General features: G+C 43.8%; 3 protein-coding genes across 24 annotated transcripts in view; 1 reads left to right on the top strand and 2 right to left on the bottom strand.

Annotated features, from left to right (window-relative positions):
- The window catches only part of CPAMD8 (C3 and PZP like alpha-2-macroglobulin domain containing 8), a 52,781-nt gene extending 46,298 nt beyond the window's left edge, over nt 1-6,483 (bottom strand). Inside the window, exons 1-7 of one of the 2 annotated variants that reach the window (XM_023943017.2) lie at nt 6,284-6,483; nt 3,988-4,139; nt 2,741-2,763; nt 1,671-1,836; nt 1,529-1,581; nt 1,025-1,042; nt 47-101 (exon numbers count right to left, since the gene is read on the bottom strand). In XM_023943017.2, the coding sequence (XP_023798785.2) occupies nt 47-101; nt 1,025-1,042; nt 1,529-1,581; nt 1,671-1,836; nt 2,741-2,763; nt 3,988-4,139; nt 6,284-6,372 (556 nt within the window). In that variant the 5' untranslated portion in view covers nt 6,373-6,483. Of the gene's footprint in view, nt 1-46; nt 102-1,024; nt 1,043-1,528; nt 1,582-1,670; nt 1,837-2,740; nt 2,764-3,987; nt 4,140-4,665; nt 4,765-6,283 lie in introns of those variants that run through there. The other variant, XM_086862907.1, reaches the window with a different exon arrangement.
- A 2,043-nt stretch (nt 6,484-8,526) lies between these two features.
- Nucleotides 8,527-21,249, bottom strand: HAUS8 (HAUS augmin like complex subunit 8). 4 transcript variants are annotated; one of them, XM_086862910.1, is made up of 11 exons: nt 20,145-20,383; nt 19,910-20,013; nt 19,587-19,683; nt 18,642-18,755; nt 18,176-18,261; nt 17,480-17,551; nt 16,798-16,956; nt 15,821-15,962; nt 14,656-14,797; nt 13,794-13,938; nt 8,527-8,617 (listed from the first exon to the last, which is right to left on the bottom strand). In XM_086862910.1, exons 1-10 carry the CDS (start codon nt 20,203-20,205, stop codon nt 13,818-13,820), a joined length of 1,098 nt encoding a protein of 365 aa, XP_086719036.1. In that variant the 5' UTR covers nt 20,206-20,383; the 3' UTR covers nt 8,527-8,617; nt 13,794-13,817. The 4 variants fall into 4 exon arrangements, with proteins under 4 accessions (XP_086719036.1, XP_086719037.1, XP_023798562.1 ...); XM_086862911.1 differs by lacking the exons at nt 8,527-8,617; nt 20,145-20,383 and adding exons at nt 13,338-13,579; nt 20,878-21,189; XM_023942794.2 differs by lacking the exon at nt 8,527-8,617 and adding an exon at nt 13,338-13,579.
- Nucleotides 21,250-21,274: 25 nt separating this feature from the next.
- MYO9B (myosin IXB) overlaps nt 21,275-24,857 on the top strand; it is a 41,690-nt gene continuing 38,107 nt past the window's right edge. For all 18 annotated transcript variants that reach the window (XM_086862893.1, XM_086862904.1, XM_086862892.1 and 15 more), the window contains exon 1: nt 21,275-21,374. The gene's annotated coding sequence lies outside the window, so the exon portion shown is untranslated. The remainder of the gene's footprint in view (nt 21,375-24,857) is intronic.

Here is a 24,857-nt window from a genome sequence, read left to right as displayed (position 1 = left end):
GCAAATCACAGCACACAGAGAGAAAAAGAAATAATCTGGAACTTACCACAACAAAATGGCTTCAAGTTATTCCATTCTATCATCCGAGACCCCCGAGGATCCTGCAGGGTGGTTGAGGGATGAGAAACATGGCAGTGAAAATGAGTATCACTCATACATCAGTTTGCAACAAAGAACTTCCTTTTGTAACATACACACCTCACTGACAGCTCAAATGTAACCAATACCTGACCAAAATGTTCCAAAAATACCTTAGCAGGGGTATTTGCTTTCAGGAATTATTTAAGAGCTCTGCTCCTGTAAGCAATGCACACAAGTCAATGCTGTCATGCAGATTTTCCCTCTGCCTTAAGACACCAGTCCTGGGTGGGGTGAAGTGACCTCTGGAGACCCTTTATTCCTAAAGGGAGCTGTACAACCAGTAAGTCGAATTTCAGATGATAAACTCAGATGAAATGAATCCTGCTGGTTTTGTCAACAGTAAATCTTCAACAAGAGTGAATCCTTCTGCTGTCTGACAGGTAAACATGTGGTTTAAAAAAATAAAAGAAAAAATAAGACTAAACACAGAAGGAACCTCTATTGACCTCATAAAGAGGGAGACAGGAGAAGCCTTTCCTCTCCATGAATTTCTACTGTCCACTATCTCTGTTTGGGTGCAGAATGAGGGTGGCCCTGCTCTGTCAGCCCAGCACATCAAGGACAGGAGTGGGAGGGCTTTGAAAATAAGAGAGAAGGAATGGGGCTGTCACAGTTACAAATCCCAATGAATCAAGCCAATCCTTCTCAGGCTGAAAAATGGGAATGTATCTCTGAAACTGACGTAGAAAACAAGGATATTTGCTGGTGGGAGCAAAAAAAACAAGGCATAGAGATCAGATAATGACACAGGGATAGAGAATTGCATAGGTTAGGGGTGGGAATGGCCATAATGGACAGGAAAATCACAAATTTGTTCCTTTAAAGGCTGCACAAACCTTGTACCTCTACAGGACACCTGCTGAATGGGCACACAGATACTCACCACCACATAAGCTTCAATCTGAAAGAAAAAAGAAAATTAAAAGGCTTTATGGAACAACTTTTCTGCTTTTTGTGATAAAGTGTTGAGTCAACATAAACAAGGTGTGAGACCCAAAGTGACAGAGTTTGAACATCTCTTCTTTGCAAAGAGTAGCCTGAGAAACACACTTTTAATTCATACACCTAATTATCACCTAATAAAGTGATAATTTACATATCTGTGCACTACCTAAATAAGGTGCAAGTCTCTGAAAAATTCTTATCTCTGCTCTGGCAGAGCTGCCTCCTATTTGCCAGCACTCCAAAATTTTGTATTCTCCTCCAATAGGAACATGACCAAGTGAAAAAAGCTAAATTACAAATAAAACAAGCTATCACAAGCTATGCCTAAATAGGTTAAAAATCCTGTTTCTGTAAGAGTACATTTGAATAAAATGCAGGCTAAAATGTGGGAACCAAGTATTCTATCATATTGCAGAGTGTGAGAGAAAACTGTTTTTCTTACCCTGTCGTTGACTGGCCTCAGGTCAGAAGTCACCATAAAGAGGTTTATCAACACTAAAAAAAGGAATAGAGGGAATTTATCAGTCACCAGAGCTGAGACTGAACAGCCCTAGCATCTGGCAAATTGTCCAAGGTGACTTTACCTTTCTGCTTGGGTTTGTAGACAGGTTTGTCAGTCTGGATGAACACTGAGGAGCCCTTGCTGTCGATGGTGACTGTGGTGTAGTTGTGGAAAATGTAACCTTCCTCTGCCAGGTGCCTGTTGCCCCAAACCTTCAGGTGTGCTTGTCCACGAAGCCCTGAAGGCACCTAAAAAACACACCAGGAGGTGAGGAACACATAGAAAAGCCTTTTTGATTTTGGGGAATGTCACTGACACTGAAATGAGCAAGAAGAGCCACCTGCTGCTTTTTGATGTAAATCTGTGTTAGTACTGAAAAGAAAATTAAGGATATACTAGATTTTCTACAATATATAAACTTCAAAGGAGATAAATTCATGCTGAAAGCATGGCAGGAAACTTTCTTCTGCCCTTTATCACTCAAGCAAAGTGATGGTTGAGCCATGATCTACATATGCAGCTTCCAGTAGAGAAGGTGTGGGGAAATCAACCCACAGCTCTGCCAGCAGAGGGGAAAACCCCAGTGACAACATGAAAAAGTCCTCAAAACAAAAAGGGCATGCATGTGTATGTTCAACCAGTTGCTCAGAGAAATAATTACTTTAAAAGTACTTCAGATTAAAAGTGACAAAGTAAAAAATCTGGTACCATTCCAGATGCAGATCACAATTGAATATTTTGTTCCACCACCCCCCTTTAATGTCCCAAAGATGACAAGCCCAAATTAAGTCCTAAGTTAAGAAACCAAACACTTTTAAGGGCTTGTTCTAGTCCAGCTCCATTTTGCCCACATTTGAACTCATAACCCCCACAGAATTCTGCACTGCCATTCTTATAAAATAACCCAAACACAGAAATTTATGTGGAGCCACGAGCCACTGATTTTCTTAAGAGGTGTAAGGGCCTGGCAGGTGAGGTGTGATGGGTTGAGCTTTTTTGTTTTCACTCCATTTTTCCTCTGGAAGGCTGTACCCTCCTCAGTGTGTGCCCCAGAAAGTTACATTTATTTGTGCCAGAGAGCAATGCTTGATATGGCTGAGGGAAAGTCCCTTATATGTTCACCAAAACCATCTTAAAATAATTGACACTCACCTTCAGCTTAATTGTTCCTTTATCTAAAATATGAGAGAGAGAGCAAGAGTTATTCTCAAGGTAAGGCATTAAGATTTTAGGTATTTGCAGCTGAGTGAAGGAAGACCCCACACCACAGAGCTGCTCCCTCAAGTGTCCCTTTGTTATGATTTCACCTGAAGTAATTTTCCTGCACTGCATAAAACAGACTGCAGGGTAAGTCAGACCCAGAAGAGTTCTTCAAAATAAACCTGGTCCACATTTATTTACAACGTTTGCCCAAGGTAAACTGCAAAGTGCTCTGTGACTGGAGAGCACCCCCAAGGCTGAGGTTCCAGCACAGGGCAGCCTGTGCCTACACAAGTGTTTTGATGTAAAAAGGACCTGGCCTCTTTTGGGACTTCAACAATTCTCAAAACAAACACTCATGGGATCTGTTTGGGTTGCTGGATACAGCCATACCTAGGAGTTCTCTTGAGCATTTGCTGTCCACATGTGTCAGCATCACTCCCTTTGAATTGCTTTGCAATTGTCAGCCACTTTCAAAGACATCAAGGGGAGGACACAACCAGAGACAATCTGTTCCAAGAAATGGAATGGCTTTCATAAAACTCCCAGTTTTAACAGAAGGGTTAAAACATGAGGGTTAAAGAGCCTGATTGCCTTAACCATGCTACAGCTTCCACCACTACTGACAGGGGTACAACAGGGCTGCTGGACCTCACTTTCACCAGCGTAAATTCACTCAGTGCTAAGTTGGATATTATCAAATCACATTGATTTTACTCACAGGACAGAGATATCTGGCCTGGATTTTAAAGACTTATCCAACTACACAAACATTACCACCTCTCTCAGCAGCACCCAGTCCCGAAGATTGTGTTCCCAGCACTCATTTTGGAGAGAAGAAATTGATGATGATGATGTAGATTTTACATTTTTCTTTAAATGAACTTATCTTATTCCTTATATAGCCCCCCACTGATAAATATTTAGGCATCAAAAGGAGGTATAATCAATATAAAACTCTAGAGCATCAGTTATACTGGGTCTCTGTATGTCTTGGTGTTCCAGTTATCAGCCTGACGTGTTTGAGATCACACACTGCAAAACCACATCGGCACAAACAGCTGAGAAGGTGCAGCAGTAGCAAATCAATTAGCTTGATTCCATTTTCACCTAAAGCAATTCTTTAGGAGATATCAACGTGCTCCCACAGCACCCCAGCTGATAAATCAGCTCTCAAGTTCAGAACTCCAGGAGCTCACCCAGGACTGTTCCATGGCCCCGTGACACCGTTTCTCCTTTGACCACCAGCTGGATCTGCACTGTGGTCTCCTTGACAGAGTTGAAGATGGTCACACTTATGGCTTCCTCCACCCCAGAGCGAAAAACAGAAGGTGCTGCAATCAAATAACCCCTGAGGAGCACAATTGGGAGTGGTCAGTCAAGACACAGCCACCAGAGTGTTACCTTCATTTGTGAGACACTTTTTGTGTAGCAAAAGAACAAATACTCTGTGATACATTTGCCCCTGTAGGGTCACATTTATTGTCACCAGCAGTCTAAGCCTGTATCAAATATGTATAAATGAACAAATAGAGCTTTTGGGGCTACAAATGGCTTACATATCCTTAGGATTTAAATAAAACCAGTAATATATCAATGTTTATTGCATCTATAATAATAAATACATTAATTTATCTATTACATGTAACAAACTAAACCAGCTAATCATAAAAGAGCTAAAGTTCATGAAGGAATAAGGAGGTACCTGAACCTCTTGTAGAGCTTTGTATGAATGCTTTCTTTGAAACAACTTAGATATTTTTGACTCAGTCATATGGCTCCATTTTCATAGCTCAGTTTTCATATAGGAGAAGTGAAGAGACTCAGAGCTGACTTTTGGAGCTTTCTGAATGTCAGACTCAGTGCACATAACACACCTGAATTTTCCATTCCAGAAGCAGCCTAGAAACTGCAGCCACAAAACTGGGCTGGAATTCCCAGCTCTGCTACCACATTCTTGTTGGAACAATTAGATCCTGCAAGTTTACAAAAGGCATTATTTTAGGAGGCGCACAGAGAGCTTTAAAGCCACCCAAAACGACCTCCCATAGATGCTGCAATGCGAGAGTTTCTGAATGGAATCTGCACCACTCCTCTGTGAATGGCACTGTGCCACGAACTTGTCAGCTAAAAGCGTTGCAGGCTCTGAGCTCTTTGATGCACTGGGCTGGAAGCAACACATTTATATTCTCTTCATGACACACCTTTCTGAGGGTTTTTTTCCCTACCCAAAAGGATTTTTTTTTTAACACGAGGCAATTCTTCAGATGCCTTTTCAAGCCAAATTTCTCAGCCCATGCCTTTCTACAGTCCCATGAGCCAGGGTGTTTTAGCTCATGATTAATTATCACTTTGGGATGAGGATGATGGTGTTTTACAGCCCCCAAGTAATCTTTTATCAAATTCCAAGCCCATGTTCCTCTCTCAGCAGGCCTCATTGCCATGGAGATCCCATTACCCCCAAAGGAAGTTCAGAACTCTGTGGCATTTGAGTTAAATTGCAAGGGGTACTTACAGATCCCAAACCTTATGGCTGCCAGGTTTGAAAATTCATCAGAATGGTAATAAATAACAATAAAAAGTTACTACTGAGCCTGCAAATCCTTGCTAAGAGAGATAGCTGATTTAGCTGCAGAGGGAGAAAGAGTACCAGCTGCATTCAGGATGAAATGATCAGATTTAAACTGTCATAAGCCCAGCACTGCAGTGCCATATGTGAAGCACATGTACTCACATTGTTCTGATTTGCTGAAACTCTTTCTGAAGTATCAGTCCCTTGATAACAACTATCTAAATCACTCAATAAGTGGCATTCGAAAATTAAATGTTTAACTGGGCAAACAAAGAGTTAACTTGACAGGGACCGGACAGATCCTTTAAGCACATTTAACTAACAGCTCTGTCAGGTTGCACCAAAACTTGGCAGGACGTGAAATATTTTCTAGTAAGCAAGCGAGAATAAGTTCTCCATGGCACTCAGTTAATACAGCTATTCACGATGCTGACGGGTTATAATAAGCCAGGGATAAAGAACAAAGCAAACCTTAATCAAAATTAGCCTAAACATACTGGAAAAGAGCTGCGGGTTCGAGTTCTAAAAGTCAGAGAACTTTCCCCTCACTTTCTCCCAGGCCGGTCTTCCCCACAAGAAAAAAAAAAATCTTCACACGCTGCTCAGGAGCGCCCAACGCTACCTTCAACCACCCCCAGCACCGCAGCAGCCGGATTCCTGACATAATTGCTGGCAGATAAAAGCTCCGGAGCAGCTGGAGGCAGGTATGGCACGGGACCTTTCTCCTCTGGTCCCCCTCTCCCCGCACTTCGCCACCGGCGGGGACGGACGGGGAGCGCCGCGCTCCATCCGCGCCCCCTCCGGGCTTTGTTCCGCGGCCGGTGAAGCCCCCCCGGGAGCCGTGGCCGAGCAGAGCCGCTTCTCCCCCCGCCGCCCTGCCCAGGGATGCTGCCGCGGGTCCCTGGGCTGGCCCCGGTACTTACTGGCGCTGGCGGGGCTGGGCAGCGCTCAGGCTGCAGAGGGCGAGCAGCAGCAGCAGCGCCCGGGCGCGGCGGGGCTCGCAGCCGGCCATGGTGCCGGGGAGCCCGGGCCACGGCGCTGTGCGCGGGCAGCAGCTGCCTTTTGTTCCCGGCGAGCGCAGCCCGAGGCTCCGCCGCCCCGCGCCCGGGCTCGGCTCCCCGGTGCCTCTGGCCGCCGCCCCCGCCGCGTCCCCGCCCCCCGGCCGCCCCCTCCTGGCCCCGGTGCCCGCTCGGCTCCGGCCCCGGCTCTTTGTCTGCGGCTCCCCGCCCGCTCCTGACAGCGCGCACCGGGGAGGGGACAAGGGCAGGGGGCCGCGCCTCGCCCGGCCCCAGGTGCGCTGAGCCCGGCCCCGCCGGCTCCTCACCTCCGCCCGGCTCTGCTCGCCTTCCCCGGCGCTGCCGAGCCCCAACAGACCCGGGAGAGCCGCTCGAGCTCCTCGCCTTCCTCCTGAGCCCCACAGGTGGGAGAGCTGCGAAAGCCAAGGTCCCATGGAGCAGGAGCGGGGCACGGCACCCCCGGCGCGGACCAGTCCCGGTAACCGAGCCTCTGTGCGCTCAGGGACTCCATCGAGCGCTGCCCGGGAACTGCTTTCTAACCCAAAATCCAGTGCCAGCACTGATGCTCCTCCATCCTCCTCGCTCCCTTGGCCCTCATCTGTCCCGCTCCATCCCTCTGTCCCACGGTTCCAGGGCCTTGGGACAGGAGAGGGAGCTCTCACTGCACCAGCCCGAGGAAGAGCTGCAGCCCAAGAGCAGAGCTCACACAAACCGGGAAAAGCAAACCCAAGGCGACAGCAGAGAGCCGAGGTGACAGAACAAATGCCATCTCCCACAGTGTAGAGATATCAAGGAATGATTCCTCTGATCCCTGCTGGACAAAACCCGGGCACACCAGGATCCCAGATGTGCTTCAGAGGGGAATTCTTGCCCCAGCAATAAATGAAAACCCTCAATGTGGGTAGTTGGAATCGTATTTTCCCCCCAGTACACCTGGCTCACACACATAAATAGTGCTTAGATTTTTATCTTGTGTGAAACTCATTTTGATGTCTTCTCTTAAAAATAAAGTCATTCACTCAGTAGCTTTTTGACAAATTCAGATTAACGCTGTGAGATGTGGCTACATTTTCCTACTTAAACCTATCCTAAACCAGCACTGTCTCATTTTTGTGGAGAGGCAGAACAAACCTAGAAAAAGAACAAATACTTTTCAACGAATTAGACAACATGAGATTCTAGAATGACAGGAGTCACTTCCCAAGGAAATGATGAGCTAGGAACTATGAGAATGAACTTATTAGAAAGTACATTAAAGTGGAATGCTTTCAGTTTTGTTTGCTTGTTTGGGGTTTTTTTTTTGAGACAAACTGAGACAAGTGAAGAGAAAAATCTCATAACTCCAAATTGTTTTGCAGTTTGTTCCTATTCTCAGCTACAAACACAGAACCCTGCCTTTCCCTGTCTGCAGAGCAGCCGTTCTGACCCAGCCTCTCCTCAGGGTGACACTTCAGGGAATCTTGGGATCCTTTAATTAAAGATTAAAGGAGGCAAAATGAAAATGAAGCACCTTGGCTGTCCCCATGGCAAGGCAGAGATCAGGTGTGTTTGGGCTGAAGCTGCATCATTATGAAAAACATTCATTTATTAATTACCTTTATACTCAATCTGTAGCTTTCTAGACCAAACCACAAATGGTTCATTACAGGCTTGTACATGGGAGCTATGGGGAATGTAGCAAAAAAACCACAAAATGCCACTAAACACCCATCCTGTCAACCACAGGAAAGAGCTTTTGAAAAGCTCTGGGTAAGGGCTTTGAACAAGCAACAGGATTCAGCAATGCATTGATGATTTTAGATTTAGAACAGCAAAATGCTGTTCTAAAATGGAGCTCCATCGTTTTCAGAATAAGACACAAATGTGTATTTCTACATCTCAGAAAGCACAGATAGAAATCACCCTTATGTGGAGTACAGCCTTTTTGAATAGCTCACTCTTTTCAAGGAGAGATTTCTCCTAAACTGAAGATTTTCCATTTGATATTTAAGGACTGCAAGAAATCTCAGGCAATCACAGCCTCTGAAGACTGCAAACCATCTTCTAATTATGAAGGTATGTGCAATCCTGTAAATAAGGCTGGAATCAACTTAGTCAGAAAAAAAAAGAAAAAAGGAGGCTTTAGATATAATTTCAAACTATTTACTTACTGAAATGGAATTTTCTGTGCTTGCCAAAATGAATCCCATTCAGTGTGATGCAACAGGTGTTGGAATTCCAGCAGCCGCCTGCAACCCACATCTGGTAATGGTTAGGAGTTAAAAGGAAGTTCTGTAAGAACTGCTCATGTATAAAAACTATTCATCAGTCAGATCTATGGGCCATATTCACCCACCCGCTTGCACTGTGCATAGTTCAGATTTTTATTTTGTTTACAGAAAACGTAATTCTGCTCCTCATAAAGTCTTAGGAATTTCAGGCACTTGAGAGCATCTGGGGGATTGATGCTGGCCATGCTGGTGGCAGAAAGGTGAGAGAGGGACAGGGGTTTAGAGAACAAGGTGTGAATATATCTGTATTGGTTCTGACCAGATCTAATTCACATCCTGATCACTTCCACAGCCTCATCATCACTCTGCAGGAGAAGAAATCCTCTCCCATGTCCCAAACACCTCATCAAAAACTGTGCAGTGTGAAAATTATCAGACAGGGATTTGTCAAGCAAAAAATAATAATTCTCAAGTACCGCTACTCTCAGCTGGGAATCCTCCTGCTTTTTCCCCCCATCTCAATCACCAGATTGAAATCAGTAAGACAACTCACAGGAAACAAGTGGTAGGACCATGCCATCAATAATTAGCCCTTGCTAACTGCCTCAGCATGAATGGTGTCACTAATTTGTCACTCAGATGATCAGATCCAAAAGTATAAAAGGTAATTCTCACTTTTTTAAAGATTTTAGTATGTATAAACTGTGCACATAAAAGATACTGTACTAAACCCAAGGCTATTAATCACTGAGTTTTCTGTTAAGTCCTGTACACACTAGATTTCAGTAGAAGGTGGGTGAATAAAAGTCATCAATTTCCAGAATAATTTCTCCCCCTTTCCCAATGGAAAAACATTCATTTCAGTCATTACACACCACCAGACAAGAACAAGGCCTTAGTTAATTTTTACAGCATTATATTCATGGTAAAAAAGCCACACCTATTCTTTAACTCTGAGTTTTGTTCTCTCTTCATGTTTCTGTGACAGCCAAATAGAGATAGCAAAAGCAGAAACTGATAACTGCAAAATAAGTGTGCCAGGCTTTGCCACACTCCTGCACTTCACCAGCACTGAGGAAAATGGTTTAACAGAAACTACATCAGTCCAGACAGTGGCAGAAGCCAGACTGATCCTGCTCCCCAGGAATACAAACATCTCTAGAAGAAATTATAAGGAAAGGATAATTAAAGAGCACTTTTCAACTAAGACTGTAATCTAAGTAGCATATAACAGGATAATGATATTGAGAATATAATTATAAAATAATTCTGTCAAAAATGGTTATTATTCATCTATAGAACAGGAGAGTCTGATCTTTCACAGTAATATAACATTTTAATTCCTGACAAAGTGATTGAAATAGTAGTAGGAAAGCATTCAAATGGAGGATTTAGAATGATTTAGAAGGAAGAGCACCGTGCTTATCAGAAGGGGCTGACATTCAGATGTTTAGTCAGAAATAATTTCCCAATTCTCTTCTCAGCTCCTACATGACTGGTGAAATACAACTTGTGCACAGTCTGACTGAACAGTACAGCAACCTCCCATATGTAAGAGATATTAAACAAAGGAGTAAGTTTTTATATCCTACAGGCCATCTCCAAAAATACATTGTCTATATAAACTAAAAAATAAGTTATATCTGAAAGGGCAACCATAACATAGAAAATTTAAGATCTGGAATTAGCAGGAAACTCAGTTTTTGCATATACATAATCACAGAAATATTTTAAAAGAAACTGATCAGAAGCATTTGAGCCCATTCTGCAAACCTCGTGTTTGCTGTGCAGACCACACACAAATGCAGCGGAAGAAACAACCTAAAATAATTTCTGTGCGTTGAACAGGAATGCTCACATAATCACTGGAAATGCTCTTAATTGGTGTGGCTCAGTGGTGCATTTCAGAGCTGTTAGATCTTCTGCTGCTCTGGAACTCTTTTCATGTCCTGGCAATCCCAGCCCAACCAGCAGTTTGTTTATCATATTCAGTATGAATTTCCGGATCTCCAACAAAGTGGTATTTACTCCGAGGCAGGGAAGACTGCAGTAATCCAATAAGTTCTCATTAGCCTAAAATGCAGAAACATCTGCTGGGGTCATGAGCTGCTTTGCTGGCTGTTGATGAGCACAGGCTCAGCTCCGTTTGCAGCTCGTGTGAACAAAGAGTTGGGAGTTCGGGGTTTGGGGAGGGGACAAACGAACCTCGATGATTTCCAGAGCTGCAGCTCCACCCCAGAGCACCCCGGGCAGGATGCATCTTGCCTCACCTTGACCCGGGAGACCCCACTGCAGGGAGGACAGGAATTACAGCAAAAAAATGCCTTGACTCAGCCCTCCTGAGCTGGTCAGGGTCTGACACTGAGGAGAATGTGGGCACAGCTCCCCCAGACACACCAGCACCCAGGCAGGGCAAGGTGCAGGGTAAACCTAGTCTAAAAGCTTTGCCAATCTCTTCTTTAAACAACCAAGACTTTCGCAAGGGAAAAATACTTCCATTTCTGGGCTCCCCCTTCCTTCCAGGCTCTCACCCACCTGCTCAATTCACAACTGCTTTCAGTTTTTGGATGAAGGGAAAAAAAAATCCCTTCCCCCAGAAAAGCAGCTTAACACACATGAATATTAACAACTGGTCAAGAAGAACTTCTGGCCTAAAAGATGAATAAACTGGTAGTAAGTACTGCACAAGTTCAGACAAAACACAACTAAATCCACGTTGATACAAGTTACAGCAGGGAGAACATTATTAATTCCACAGGGGAAAAAAAGACACATAACCTGAATAAAAAGAGCCCTTAATTTGTTTAGGATTCCAACCGATTTAGGGCATGTGACATCGTCAGAAAATAAGTGGAAATTACAAAATAAGTGGTGTCACATCTGTTTAGCTCCTGCTCCAGTGATTCTGCAGTTCTTTGCTGTTGTTTGTACAGTGTTAAATGACAGCAGCCAATTCTGTGGCTATTTCAAGGTGGAGGAGCCTAAAACACTTCTGCAAAGAGCCAAAACAGGACCACTTAGAAAGAACATTTGTGAAAATCAAGAAGAAAATATCTCAGATCAAACTAGTTTAAAACCCTTTCCTGGAGACCCTGAGCTGCTTTAGCTAACACTTGTTGTACCATTTGTACAAAGAATTACACAAGTGTTCAGTTTAAAGAATGACTAGAATGCTGAAATTAATGCCTCTGATTCTTCTGAAACAATGAGTGCACATCCCCGGGCACAGAATTGTTCTGTAGCAGCAGTTTGGCTTCAGCCCCAGGACTCCTCTTTGCCTCGTGGGAGGATAAGGAGTGCAGCGAGTGCCGCCTGCAGCAGCAGGGCTGAACTACTGCCCCCGCAAGATTTACAGCCTTTAATTGTGCTCACAGCAAGCACCTCCCCGGAGGGAGAACCAGCAGCATTCCACTGCTTTTCAGAGGGAAAATCTGCATTGCTGGCTGTTGCTTGAGTAACGTTTGGGTGTAGGTATATACATCCAACAGTATCTCAAGGGCAGAAAGTCACTTGATGGAAAAGGATGGGCTTAATTTAGAATTATTTCTTAAAAGAAGAATACTTTTTCAGGCCATCAGTGAGGTGTACCATTAAGGAATCCTAGGAAAGACAATCTGATATGCCTGTGCAGAGACATTATTATCAATATAATATACACTACGATATTGATTTCAATCTCATTCCCTCCCCTCTCATATTTAAGATGAGCCTTCCCAACTTTCAGTCTCAGAATTGACACACTGATCATAAAGAGGTTAAAGGTGTGAGGACACACAGTTCAGCAATTATCCAAGCCACTTTCATCATATTGGAGCCTTTCTACTCACATCTCCATCCACCAAAACTAACCAGCCCACACATTTCCAGCCAGCTGACTTTGCTGGGCAAAGTTCTCCATCCAGTGGCCAAATTCATGGATGCAGCTCATGCTCCTGCACCAGAGTTTGATCCAGCACCTATTGCTGATGTGCTGGATTGTAGCCACAGCTGAACTACCAGGTGCAGATCGTGTGAGGAAAAAGAAAGAACAGATATCCTGAAATTACACTGGGTCACAGAGAAGCTGCTGCTAAAAAATGACACTGACATTGCATACGAGGAGGGTGTGAAGTTTGTTTCATGGGTGTGGCACATCTGCTGATCCAGTTATTTTTTTTTTATTCCTAGTTTTTAATAAAAGGAGACAAGAATCTAGATAGACCTTTAGCAGTGCCAGGAAGAAAGCCTTAACAGCACCTGAAGGAGTGCAAGAATAATACTCCAGGTGCCTAAGGAGTAGGCCAAAAAGCCTTATAGACACAGCTTAAGATAGAAATGTGAAAAACCATCACAGAACAATGTTCCACAGGTTAAAAAATACAGGTTACAGCACATCTTCCAGAAAAAAATGCATTCCATGTGAAAAAAAAGAAAAAAAGAATGTTGAAGAAACATGCTAGATGTGGCTTGTATGTTCCTAGCACAGCACATGCACTCAACAAGCAGGTTTGTGGTTTCTTTCCCCATTTCCAATCCTTTGGCCCCAGGACTTGGGGTGCTCATGGCTGACCACTGGGACCACTTGGTGTGTACAAGGGCATCACTGGACTGTGCAGTATTAGCCCCAAGTAAGACCAGATGGAAACAAAAGCTGCTGTAGGAGATCAGTGAACATATTCAAACTTGAAGGCTACTGCTAGAACAGTGGAAAATAGTCTTTACTATTAAAAAGAATAAAATCCTTAAAGAGGAGTCAGGTTTATACAAAAGCATTTGTGATTTCAATAATTTATTTACAAGGCAATTAGGCAACCAGTTAACAAAACTTCTCACTTGTTAAAAGTGACCAGGCTCCTTCCAAGCAAGTGCTTTGTACCCACCCAGCACATCCAGAAATACGGGACAAATCAGAGTTCCTGCAGAAGTTGTTCAGTGAGCAACCAACACTCAGGCTGTAGATTACCACAGGTCAGATTTGCCAGGAATAGCACTTTTTATCACTTCTCTTTCAGTACTGTCAAGGCAGAAAGGGGTGGAAAACCTGTCACAGAAATCCCCATTAAAAGCGAGCGGCGATGTCTCCTTGTGGGACAGCCTGCAAAACAACTCTCCAATTCCTCTATCAGTGAGCACCCCTGCTGCTGGCTTCACTGAAAAACTGGGCAAGTTGTAAGTCCATACAAGAAGTAAAAGAATAAAAAGTCTTGTGGCTTTGAGTTAGTACCTACCCAGTAGTAAAACAATACAGAAACTCAGCTGAAATACCAGCGTTTCACAACATCTACTCCATGATTCTCTTCACACACATATTGGTTATGCAGAGAAACTTCTTTACTGGTTTCAAACGACAGGTTCTGCACATCTGTGAAGCTCCTGGAACACATGAGAATAAATCAGTGACTCTGAAGGACAATAACTCTGCTTTAGCCCAACCACTAGATACCTGGACATCTTTCTCCTACTATGGCCCCGCCAGAAGAAAACAAACATAAAATGTGAATTTTCTTCTCAAAATCAGTAACTGGGAGGACAGATGGGGCAGTTTGCAGGAGGGGGAGATGACTGGGTTAATGGTCTATTAATCTTCAAAGATTTTGACTCTAAGCTCTTCTGCAGCAATGAAGGAAGGGAAGGACATTAGTCATGCTTTATCTCTTCCTCATCCTCCCAGTGATGCTTTGTATTTGTTGCCACAATAGTTGAGGAGAAAACCCTTCTCTGTGCTCCTTGTGCCTTCTCAAGAATGACACATTTGCAGGGTTGTTATTTAAGACAGTTTGCAGCTCACTTTTCTGTTTCCTGGGTTTCTCCATTCCTACATACCTAAACTTTAGTCTGTTCTTGCTCAGTGAAGCTGAAGTGGCAGAGAATGGCACACTCAATTGGCTCACCTGGAGTACAAACCCAACCTCAAACCCCAAACATCCTACTGTGACTGGAGGCAGGGCAGGGACAGAAATACAGATGACTGCTACAAAGAGAATTACACTTAGTGCTACCAAGCCCTCAGTTAACCCTCCTCCAGTCTGAGTACAGATTTTCCCCTGAATATGTTATCAACAAGTCTTTCCACCAACTAGTTGTGATTACCTTTGAAGCCCTTCACTCAGCTCCTGAGACACTACTTTAAGATCTTTCAGTGCATTCAGTGCTTTTGCACTATCCCCTGAGTGGTTTGGCGTAACATCTGTCAGAAGCTCCTGTGTGATCATTAATTGCTTTCTCAGTTCATCTGGAAGATGAGAAGTTAAATGTATTAAAAATGAGAGTGGCACCAGTTAACACAAGATATTAACAGCTGGAGTAACCCAAAGACATGTGAACTAGATGACAAAAAAACATTGTTCAGCTTTCATAAAAACACCATGAAACCGTGAAAGCCAAATTATTTTTCACTGCAGTGACTAGCACCAGAAACAGGCTATTAAAATTGCTCTCAAGCTCTCATTTAGAGTATGTCAAAGATTTTTAAGAAAAATTGCAAGAGAAAAAACAAGTTTTAGACACCCAAAATTCCCTGGCCAGTTTCATATATTACTGTTGGCAGGTATCCCCTCCATGAAATTTATTCAGTCATTTCCTTCAACATTCACAAACAAAAAAAATGGACCTATTCCTTTCTAGTCTTCTTACAAGAATTTGAAGTTCTTCAATAAACATTTTGCATTTATCTTAAAGTGCAAGATTACTGTAAATGATTTAGAAATCTTGTTTGTTGTAGACCAGCAGTTTAAAAATGTAACCTTTTATCCAGACTTCAATACAAAATGTATGTACTGATTTATTAAATATTCTCTGATCCAAGACAGCACACAATAGCATTTAAGTTCCAGTTCTGCAAGAAACTTGACCAAGTCTGCCCAGGTGATTCTGTTCCTCAAACACAGAAAGATCACAGCATTCCTACAACTTGTTTACACAGCAGGAAAAAGAAAGGGGGAGAAATGCCATGAATACAGTTTGAATATACAGAAACCTACTTAAAAAGGTGTATATGAAGACTGAACTAACTTAAAAAGTTAATTTATTCTCTGCTGCAAGATAAAAAACTGTAGTTAAGTGGTAAAACAGAAGTAAGAATTACACACAGCACAATGTGTGATTATTGCTGCATCCCAGTGTCCACACAGGCTCTAGGAGCACATGAAGTTCCTCCAGTGGCCATAGGCAGATGCAGCACTAACTATGTAAGAAGCTTTTTTTACCAAAATCCCACTATAACTGAAAGCAAATTTGGCAAATCAAATTTTCATACCAAGGTAGGTTTGCTTATCTCCTTCTATGTGAATGTTCTTTATGGGTAATTCATGTCTTGTAGCATCCAGGGAAGCTGCAAAGCTTTTGTATTGCTCTTTAAACTGTTCACAGACAGCAACCAGGGGAGACAGCACTTCTATCTGAAAGAGACACACACTGAACAACACTCCTCCAACAGCATATCTTCTGTAATTACACACCTGGCTCACTACAAAAAAATACTTTATGATAAAACCAAATACCACTCTGAAATGCTTATTGTCAGAGGAATTCAAGAAGTCTGTGGTACAATAATCCTATCAAACTGTTTATTATGTTTTCCTCTATGTCCTCAGTACCAGTCCCTTTGTTTCTGTAGCTCAGAGATACTGGCAACATAGCCAGCAAAAGGTTTTATATCAGATCCTTCGACTGTAATTAACAAGGGTGTTCTCCAACAGCCTTGCTCAATTTTTGCAATGTGTATTTGTTAAAAAAGCAAAAAGATTCAGTTTTAAAAATTCATTATTCAAACATTAATTATTCATTAGAAACCTGTCTTCTTACAATTAGGCCAGAACTACTTGTGGCTAACACATACAAACAAGACAAATAAACAACAGAAGATGTTCACTTCTCTCTAAGGGGTGGCATCTCAGCTCTAACCATAACTGGAGCTGCCTAAGGGCAGGATGTTCACAAGGTTTTGGGTACTTTCACCTCCTGGGCATCACCCAGACCCTGTCCTGGCAGCCACTGCAATCCCTGCTTCTCCCTCCCTGCCCTGAGTTGTCCATGAGGGGCAACTCAACAGTGACAAGGGCACCTGCTCAGGTGCTGCAGGCCTCAACAGGAACGAGGTATTTATTTTCTTTAGAATGCATAAAATTATATCCCTGCAGGCCACAGGAGCAGAGAAATCTCCCCTGATAAAAGACTACTTCATAAATGAGTTTGTGTAACAATCAGAGAAACATTAATCCTATTAAAACCTACCTGTTTGTCTAATGTTTCATTGAGCTTCTGCTCTCTCTCCTCAAGCAGAATTTCACGTTTCAGCTCCCACAGCTTCTCCTGTTGTCTCCGCTTTTCTTCACACAACATTAATAAATTTTTTTCAGCTTTTTCCTCCATCTTGGCAACACTTTTTTCTGCCTGTTACATCCAAAATGATTCACAATTAAAGCAATGCTACATCTGAGCAACTAACATATTCTGAATAAAGAAATGCAAGCCTCAGACCAGACCAGGAGACCTCACACAGTAAGCACAGACAATCAGAGTTAAAGACTCAAGACTCTTGCCCCACCCGTGCTTATTTTTGTAAAGGAAAATACAGAAGCTAACAGCACTGAGGGAAAAAAGTCACTGCCACAACCTTCAACTCCAGATAGACTCAAAACTTTTAGTCCCCCTAAAATGTTTTTTAAAGTTTTCCCTTTAAACGTTTTTCCTTTTAAACTTCTGCATCCCCCTAATTCCTAAGAACCAGCACCAGCTTAATAAACTGGCACTGAATCCACTCTAAGAGTTTTCATAGCAAGTCTTATGGTTTTACAAATAATAAATATATACAGTCACAAAAATCTAACTTTTACACGTCAGGAAGTATTTAAGAAATTAAACAATTCCTCAGTATCAAGTTCTGTCTGAAACACCATGCTTGACTAACTCTTACCTTGATTCTTAGGAAAGTTAAAAGTAGTGTCTCAGATTCCAGCTCTGCCATCAGATCATGAGAAGCAGTTTCCTTCAGAAAATAAAAGAATATTCTACATCAAGTCTGGTATTTAAACAATTGTTTTTTCAGTGGTCAAATTAATTACCAAATTAATTACCAATAGTTCAATTTGTGCCCGGAATCATCACTGCCAAGAGGCAACTCAATGAGAGAAGTTTGTTTTTTAAACACTCATATTAAGTAAATACATCTCTTTGTTCCACCATCTTTTATAACATTTTCAGCAGATTTTCATAATTCTGGTACAGAATTAGAAGTTCTGGTGCTACACTGAATGAAATCCCCAAATAGAGCACTCTATATTAAATTGAATCAGTGTTAGTTCTCAGAACAAAAATGCCAGGAAATATTTAAAGATAATGTGATGTAATTAAAGAGAAAGGGCAGGAATGCAAGAAGAATCCACCTGAAGAGATGCAATAATTGGAACAGATTCTTTACCACAAGAAATGGAAGGAAAGCTCTGGTCAGTGTGCAGATATTTGATCAACACACCAAACACTGCCAGCAGTAGAACTGATTTCTGCAAGGAGGCTTTAGACCTTCCCAGGAGCTCAGCTGCAATTCAGATTAAAGATAAACAGAAAATCTTAATTTCAAAATAAATATCCTTACCAATGTAAACAGACTCACCTCATCAGTCACTCTGCTTTTCGTTATCTCTGAATCTCCTTCTGAAGCAGATTCTGAACAAGAACTCTTCTTGGGGTCACTTTTATCTGTATCACAACAACAAAGTTAGTATGCTCTTCTGTCAAGGTCTGTTGATCACGTGGGCATTTAGCTTTAAGGGACAAATAAATGTGATCTACTTTTCAGAAGGGCTGACACCCGCTCTTATAGGGCAAAGACTCAAAAGTACTTTATTCTTTAATTTTTCATTTTATTCTTTACTTTTTGACTTTAAACAAAACAGAGCACCCCAAAGGTACTACAAATCGAGAGGTTAATTTAAACTCCAGAGGTATTAGTACCTCTGCTTAAAATTCTTTTGTGAATATAGAAGAATATGACAATTTCTTATCCCCAAGTTTCAGCACATACATTAAAAAAATAATAAAAAAACCAACCAGAAATTTCCAAACAAATGGAAATTTACCATTAATAGCAGAAATATCAAGGTCTGGTAGCTTCATTTTTTCTTCATCTAATAAAGTGGACTGCAAGTCACCCTTCTCAAAACCACTCTGATTTAATAAGCTGTGATCAACACCTGCAGAAAGAATCTGTTATCAGACTAGAAGAATTAGAACTAAAAGAATTAGGTTCAGCAGAAGTTCACAATTCAAAGCTGTAGAGGCCCAGGGAAGCTGATCTGGTTGCATCTCTCCACTCACACCCCTCTAGGTGTGTGACCCCTCAGGGAGGACCTGAGAAATGCTCCTTAGGCCTCGGTCTTTATGAACTGCACCTGGACAAGGCCCCTCTTGAGCTTATCAGAAACACTCTCTTCCCAGGAATGTCTAATGAGCATCTATTTTCTAATGAACAGCCTTAAAACCTTATTCTTCTTGAACCTCCAAAGAAAGCTACCAACTGGAATTGCTGCCAGAATGGAAAATTATTATGACTAAAGCCGACTCTCTAACAACCCCATAAAGTGAGAGCCTTTGAGGTTCCAATTCACAGAAAACAAGGGAATAATTTGTCTCAATAACTGGATATCTGTGGAGACAACTAAGGACTGCCAATAATACCAGATAGGAATCATTGGTAATAACAAAAGAAATAAAAATGGACGGTTTTGCACATAGAGATTTTGGTTTAACAGAAAGATTAAATAAAAAAAACCCAGAATAATGGTGAGGGCATAGGAAAAGAACCATACAAAACCTTGTGCAGAAGGCAGAAAAGATCAAATCACTCAATTCCAGAGGCAGGACCTGATTATTTTAGTCTCACACCAAGTTTCTTGATTTCCTTTGCATACAAATAATAACTGACAGTGATGCAAGTAATACAAAATATCAGTATCTTAGAGATGTTAAGAGTTTCATAGACTGGAAATACAAACGAATAGCTTTTAAGCATTGGTAAAACCTACCAGCATTAGTTTTGTGTTTCTGAGAGAGATCTGATCTTGCTTTAGTTCTAGAAGATGGCAGAGAAGTATTTGATGAAGAAGAACTTGACGAAGCATCCTGAAGAGAAAGAAACAGCTAAGACAGAACATAGATAGCAATCTCTTACCTTTAACTTAAACGCTGACAATAAACAACTAAATCTCAGGGCACCTTGGTACTTTGGAAGTCACCCGAGTACAGTCCCAAGCTCCTACCAAGTAACACATCCCAACTCCCTCATAACCCCAGCAGAGGCGGTTTTCTCCCAGGTCTCGCTGCTACTTGTCAAAGCTGCCCCTCACACCTTTTCTGCCTTTCGCTGAGCGACGCCTGAACTTGGCAGTCTCGGCACTTTCTGTCTGTCTTTCTTATCGAAGTGCAGGTAGCGAGACTGCACGACTCTTCCTCCTGAAAGAGGAGAAAAGGGAGCTCAGACGGGCCCAGTGCGGGGCTTCCCGCCTCAGGTCGGATCCCCCCTCGGCCGGGCCGGGCCGGGCTCCCGCCTCAGCTAGCGCGGGTCCGCCCTCACCCCACGCTACCTTTCCGCTTAGCTTTAGGCGTTTGTCCGCCCGCCGCCATATCGCCGCCCTCCGAGGACATGGTGCCGAGGCACCGGCGGGGGACGAGGGGCCGGGCGGCGATCACTCCCCTCAGCACCGAGCCGCCCCAGCCGCCATCGCGTTTGAAACACCGCGCATGCGCGCGCCGAGGAGAGAGCGGTGAGGGGGTGGCAGCGCGCCCCCTGGCGGCCCGGAGGAATGAAAGGAGCCCGGGGCCGCGTTGCCTTTTAAATAAAACAATAAAGGAAAGTCTGGCAGCTCCTCCGGTACGGCTGGCCCTAAAGGTGGCCTCAGGCCTTTGGTGGGAGGTAGCTTCAGCTAGTGAATTCTGTTCTAGGCTCCTCAGTACAAAAAAGACAAGGAGCTACTGGAGAGGATCCAGCGGAAGCCGCAAAGATGATGAGTCTGGAGCATCTCTGTGATGAGGAGAGGCTGTGGGAGCTGGACCTGGTTAGTCCAGAGAAGAGAAGGCTGAGAGAGGATCCCATCAATCCTATATAAATATACAAATGTCTCCAAGAGGTGTCCAGAGGATGGTGCCACTGTTCAGAGGTGCCCAGTGACAGGACGGGGAGTAATGGACAGAAAATGAAATATAAAACAAACACCTCAACTTGAGGAAGAACTTCTTTACATTGAGGGCGATAGAGCAGTGGAACATCTGCCCAGGGAGGATGTGGAATCTCCCTCTCTGAAGACATCCCAAACCCACCTGGACGCTTTCCTGTGCCACCTGCTCCAAGTGACCCTGCCTTGGCAAACATCTTTGATTCTGTGAACCACTGTGCCCCAGTGCTGTGACAGACCGAGCACCAGCCACCTCACCACCGCCGCAGCAGGAGCCCTCACAGCGGCGGGCGGCAACACTCTGGGCCAGGCACGGCACCGGTTTTCTTTGGTTTTCACAGGACTCCACCCCCGCTACCTCAAACAGACAGACAAACAGACAGACAGCACCTGGCTGCCGCAGCGGGGGCGAGAAGCGGGCTCGGGGCTCGAACCCGCGTTCCCCCGAGCCCCGCCCGCCGCATCTCCTCCATTCCCCCAAGCCCGTGGGCGCCGCTCCGCGCCCCCGTCCCGGCCCGGCGCATGCGCGGGGCGAGCACGGCGCTGAATGGGCGCGCCCCGGCCCCCCCCCACCCGGAAGTGGCGCGCGCGGGGCCTGTGGCGGCGGCGGGGCCGGGCGGCCGCGCTTCGACACCGGCGCAGGTAACGGGCCCCGCGCTCCTCTTCCCCCTGCTCCACATCGTTCCCGCTCCCCCTGCCTCTTGCTCCTTCGCTATGGGCTACCCAGCGCTGTGGTGGCGGTGCCTCGCAGGACCGGGTCTCGCACCGAGTGCTGTGAGGCGGCCGGGGCAGTTCTGAGGGACTGTGTGGGGGTCGGCTCTGAGAGGATCTGTGAGGGTCGGTGCCTCGGGGCAGATGTGAGGGAGCGTGTGACGGTCGGCTCTGAGGGGGTGTCTAAAAATCAGTTCCAGGCCGGGGCAGCTGCAGGGCTCCGCCGCCGCCCTCAGGAGCTCGGGGCCGGAGCGGTTCCCCGGGACGCCCGCAGGAGCTCGGGTGTGCTCGGGGCCAGGGCCGGGCCCGGCTCCGGGGCTGTGCCGGGTGCGGGCAGATGCTGCTGACTTTGTGTCAGCTGTGCCCGAGGAGCTGGAGGTGCCAAGGGAAGGGAAGTGTCTGACGCTCAGCTGTGCCTCCCATCTCTCGGGCAGAGCCTGAAATTGTTACTTCTAGCTCCTGGGTTTTTCCATCTCCTGCTTGTGATATTTCAGCCACACAGTGTTCTGCTTTCTCGTGTCATGTTTCTGACTCTCGGTATGAACAGCCTGTAATCTGTCAGAGAAATATCTCACGATCTTTCAAAGAATTCGTTAAAACTCTCAGGGTTCTTTTGTTTCTTTGTGTTATTTTTGCACACCTCTTGACAGCTGGTGCTGCTGCTGTGCTGAGGGAGTGCTTTATCGTGATGACTGTCGTTGCCCGGTTGAATCATGCCTTTTGCTGTGTGGATGTCGATAGTGCTCTGTCTTTTTGGCAAGCTTGGTGTTGCAATCTCTGGGAAGTAAAACTTTTGCAAGCTAGGAACATCCTTTGTTACATGTTTCTAGACTAAAAGTATCAGACTGCCGTCCTGACTCATGACAATTCTGGCCTTAGGTCTGATACAGGTATGTGTGATCCTGGTGGAAGATGAATTCCCAGTATCATTTTAGCTTTGTTTTCTGTTACTCTAGTAAGTATTTTGGCAAAATTCATGCCCGGCTTTATTTGCAATTCGTGTTTGTGGAAAGCGAGAAGCACTTTGGATGCAAATGAGCTCAGCATTCTTTGATTTCACCTTCTGGAAATGGGTGGCAGTGGAGCAAAGGGCTGGAGATGATCTCAAGCTCCTGGCAGATGTGATTATCCTTTCAAAGATGTCATCAGCATCCTCCCACGGTACTCCTAGAGGTGGATCGGTATCGGTGCGTCTGCCAAGCTGTTCGTCTGCCAAGCTGTTTGCAAATAAGTTTGTCATGGGTAATTAGGAGCTCTTTGATTTCAGGCCTGTTAGCTGGAATCCACGGCTGAAGGACTTGCCCTAAAGTAACAGCGTGGGGTAACCTTGCATTCCGGTTTAGGATGCTGGTGTCACACCCAGCAAGTTTTAGTGAGCCCTGGGTGCCTTTAACTCAGAATCTGGTCAGGAACAAATCCATTTAATGTAGGGGAAACAGCTTGGGGAGCTTATAATGTGTATTCATATTAGCTCCAAGATTCATTGATGCTTTTTTTAGAAAAGAGCTCATCTCGGCTTTTTTTGTCTTTGCACTGCTATGGTGTTCTCTGCCTGCCCTACATCTGAAGTCAAATAACACTGAGCTTTTTAGGATGATGCATCTGAGGCCACTTTCTCAATCTTTAATCCTTACTTATTCGCATAAAACTTGTGAGTTACTGAGTAATGCAAAGTATTTTATAGAGCTGTACAGTTTGGGGCTTGGTTTTTTTGTTTTGGTGGGGTTTTTGTGGGTTTTTTGTGGGGTTTTTTGGTTGGTTTTTGTTTTTTGGGTTTTTTTTTTTGTTACTGTGCTTGAACATTTGTCTCAACAAAAAGCTTTTTCACAAGTTGAATGTTGCAGCTCCTGCAGTGACAGCTGCCTGTACAAACTGTCCATTCCCAGCGGGAAGACTCCCAGGTCTGGACTTTTCTGTGGAACCCAAAACACCCATGGAACTGAATAATTTAGAAGGAGTAAATGCAACTGATGAAAGATTTAAACGAGGTTCACCTAGCAAGGAATACTCTGTGCAGACAGTTTTCTGACCCATAGTGATTCAAACATTTGACCTCTTGAATAATCCTGTGTGTGAATAGCATGTTTGACTCACACGCACACTGAGGCTAAATATGGCCTTTCCTCAGCTAGAAGGTCGAAGGGCAGGCTTTGCATACCCTAGGCATTTAAAAAGGAAGAATTCCTAAAAAATGCAACAGTATTGGCTATCTCAACAGTCAAGGAAAAGAGTGAAAGACTCTGATTCAACAAAATGTTTTGGCTCAGTGCTCTTTTTTGAACTTGAAGGCTGAAGGTGTTTATCACATTTCCAAGAAACAAGGCCTGTTTATGCTAATATCAAGGAGAAGTAAAGCCTGAGATGCTGATAAGGGTTTATTTTTCTAACAGGAAGGACTAGGGATGTCTTTATTTCACAAAATGAAAATTCAAAGGTTTTGTCTGTAGAATATTGTGTTTTCTTGGTGTATCAAGTGACTTAAGCGTGGCTGCTTCTATCAAGGCTTTATTGTGCTGTGTGTCTCTGATTACCAAATGAAACTCAATGCAGATTCCAGAAAAATCTGCCCTTTCTGTAAAGACCATTGATATTAAACAATAAAAGTGTTTTTAAAGCTATTTTTGACATGTGTACATTCTGTTCACCCAGAAGTTCAGCCTAAAGTTTCTTTAAAGAATTTCTCATCAGCATAATCAGCAGTGCAGCTTTTATTTCCTTTGTTGATAGCTGTGGTGCTGTTAAGGAAAAAATTAAGAAGACTACAAAAGGTTGTAGAATGTCCCCCAAGATTCTTTTGGCTTGCATTCTTTACCTCTGCCTCTTTCAGTTGCTTTGCCTTGATTCCTCAACTGGGCCACACTTTCTGAATCATATTCTTGCATGCATCTGTAACTGTGTGACATCACACTTTTTATAAGGTAATAACATCTAACATCACTGTAAAGCCTGATAAGATATTTGTGTTTTGAGGTGAGATTGTGCATTTGAGTCATTCAGAGGAAGTGGAGGCTGCATCAGGGGTGGGTTAGGGTGGGGATTGGGATCAGGGTCCCAGGAGCAGGTAACTGAAAAGGAACTGCCTGTAACAAAAGTGATTTCTTTGACTTTTTCCTGTGTTACACTACGTTGCAGCCCAACTTCTCCTTTGTCAGCACTCTGGGGCTGTAACTTCCCTGCAGGGTTGATTGCAAAGAGTAGTAACAAATGTTTTGTAATTTTTGTGTGGTCCATTCAAAACTCCTCCTTTTGGAGCAGAAAATCCAAGAGCTTTTAGTTGAAGAAAACCAAAGATCTAAACTTCTTTAGTCCCACTGATTTTTTTTATAACCAGGGAAAACATTTAAGTGTAACTAGAAGCTGAAGTGATTTTCAAGTAATCTACAAATGCCTGGAACACTGAAAAAAAGTTTAAAA

Source organism: Cyanistes caeruleus, chromosome 25, assembly GCF_971803275.1.
Source record: "Cyanistes caeruleus chromosome 25, bCyaCae1.hap1.1, whole genome shotgun sequence".
NCBI classification, from domain to species: Eukaryota; Metazoa; Chordata; class Aves; order Passeriformes; family Paridae; genus Cyanistes; species Cyanistes caeruleus.
The sequence above is the reverse complement of the archived record's forward strand: the minus strand, read 5'-3'. Positions and strand labels throughout refer to the sequence as shown.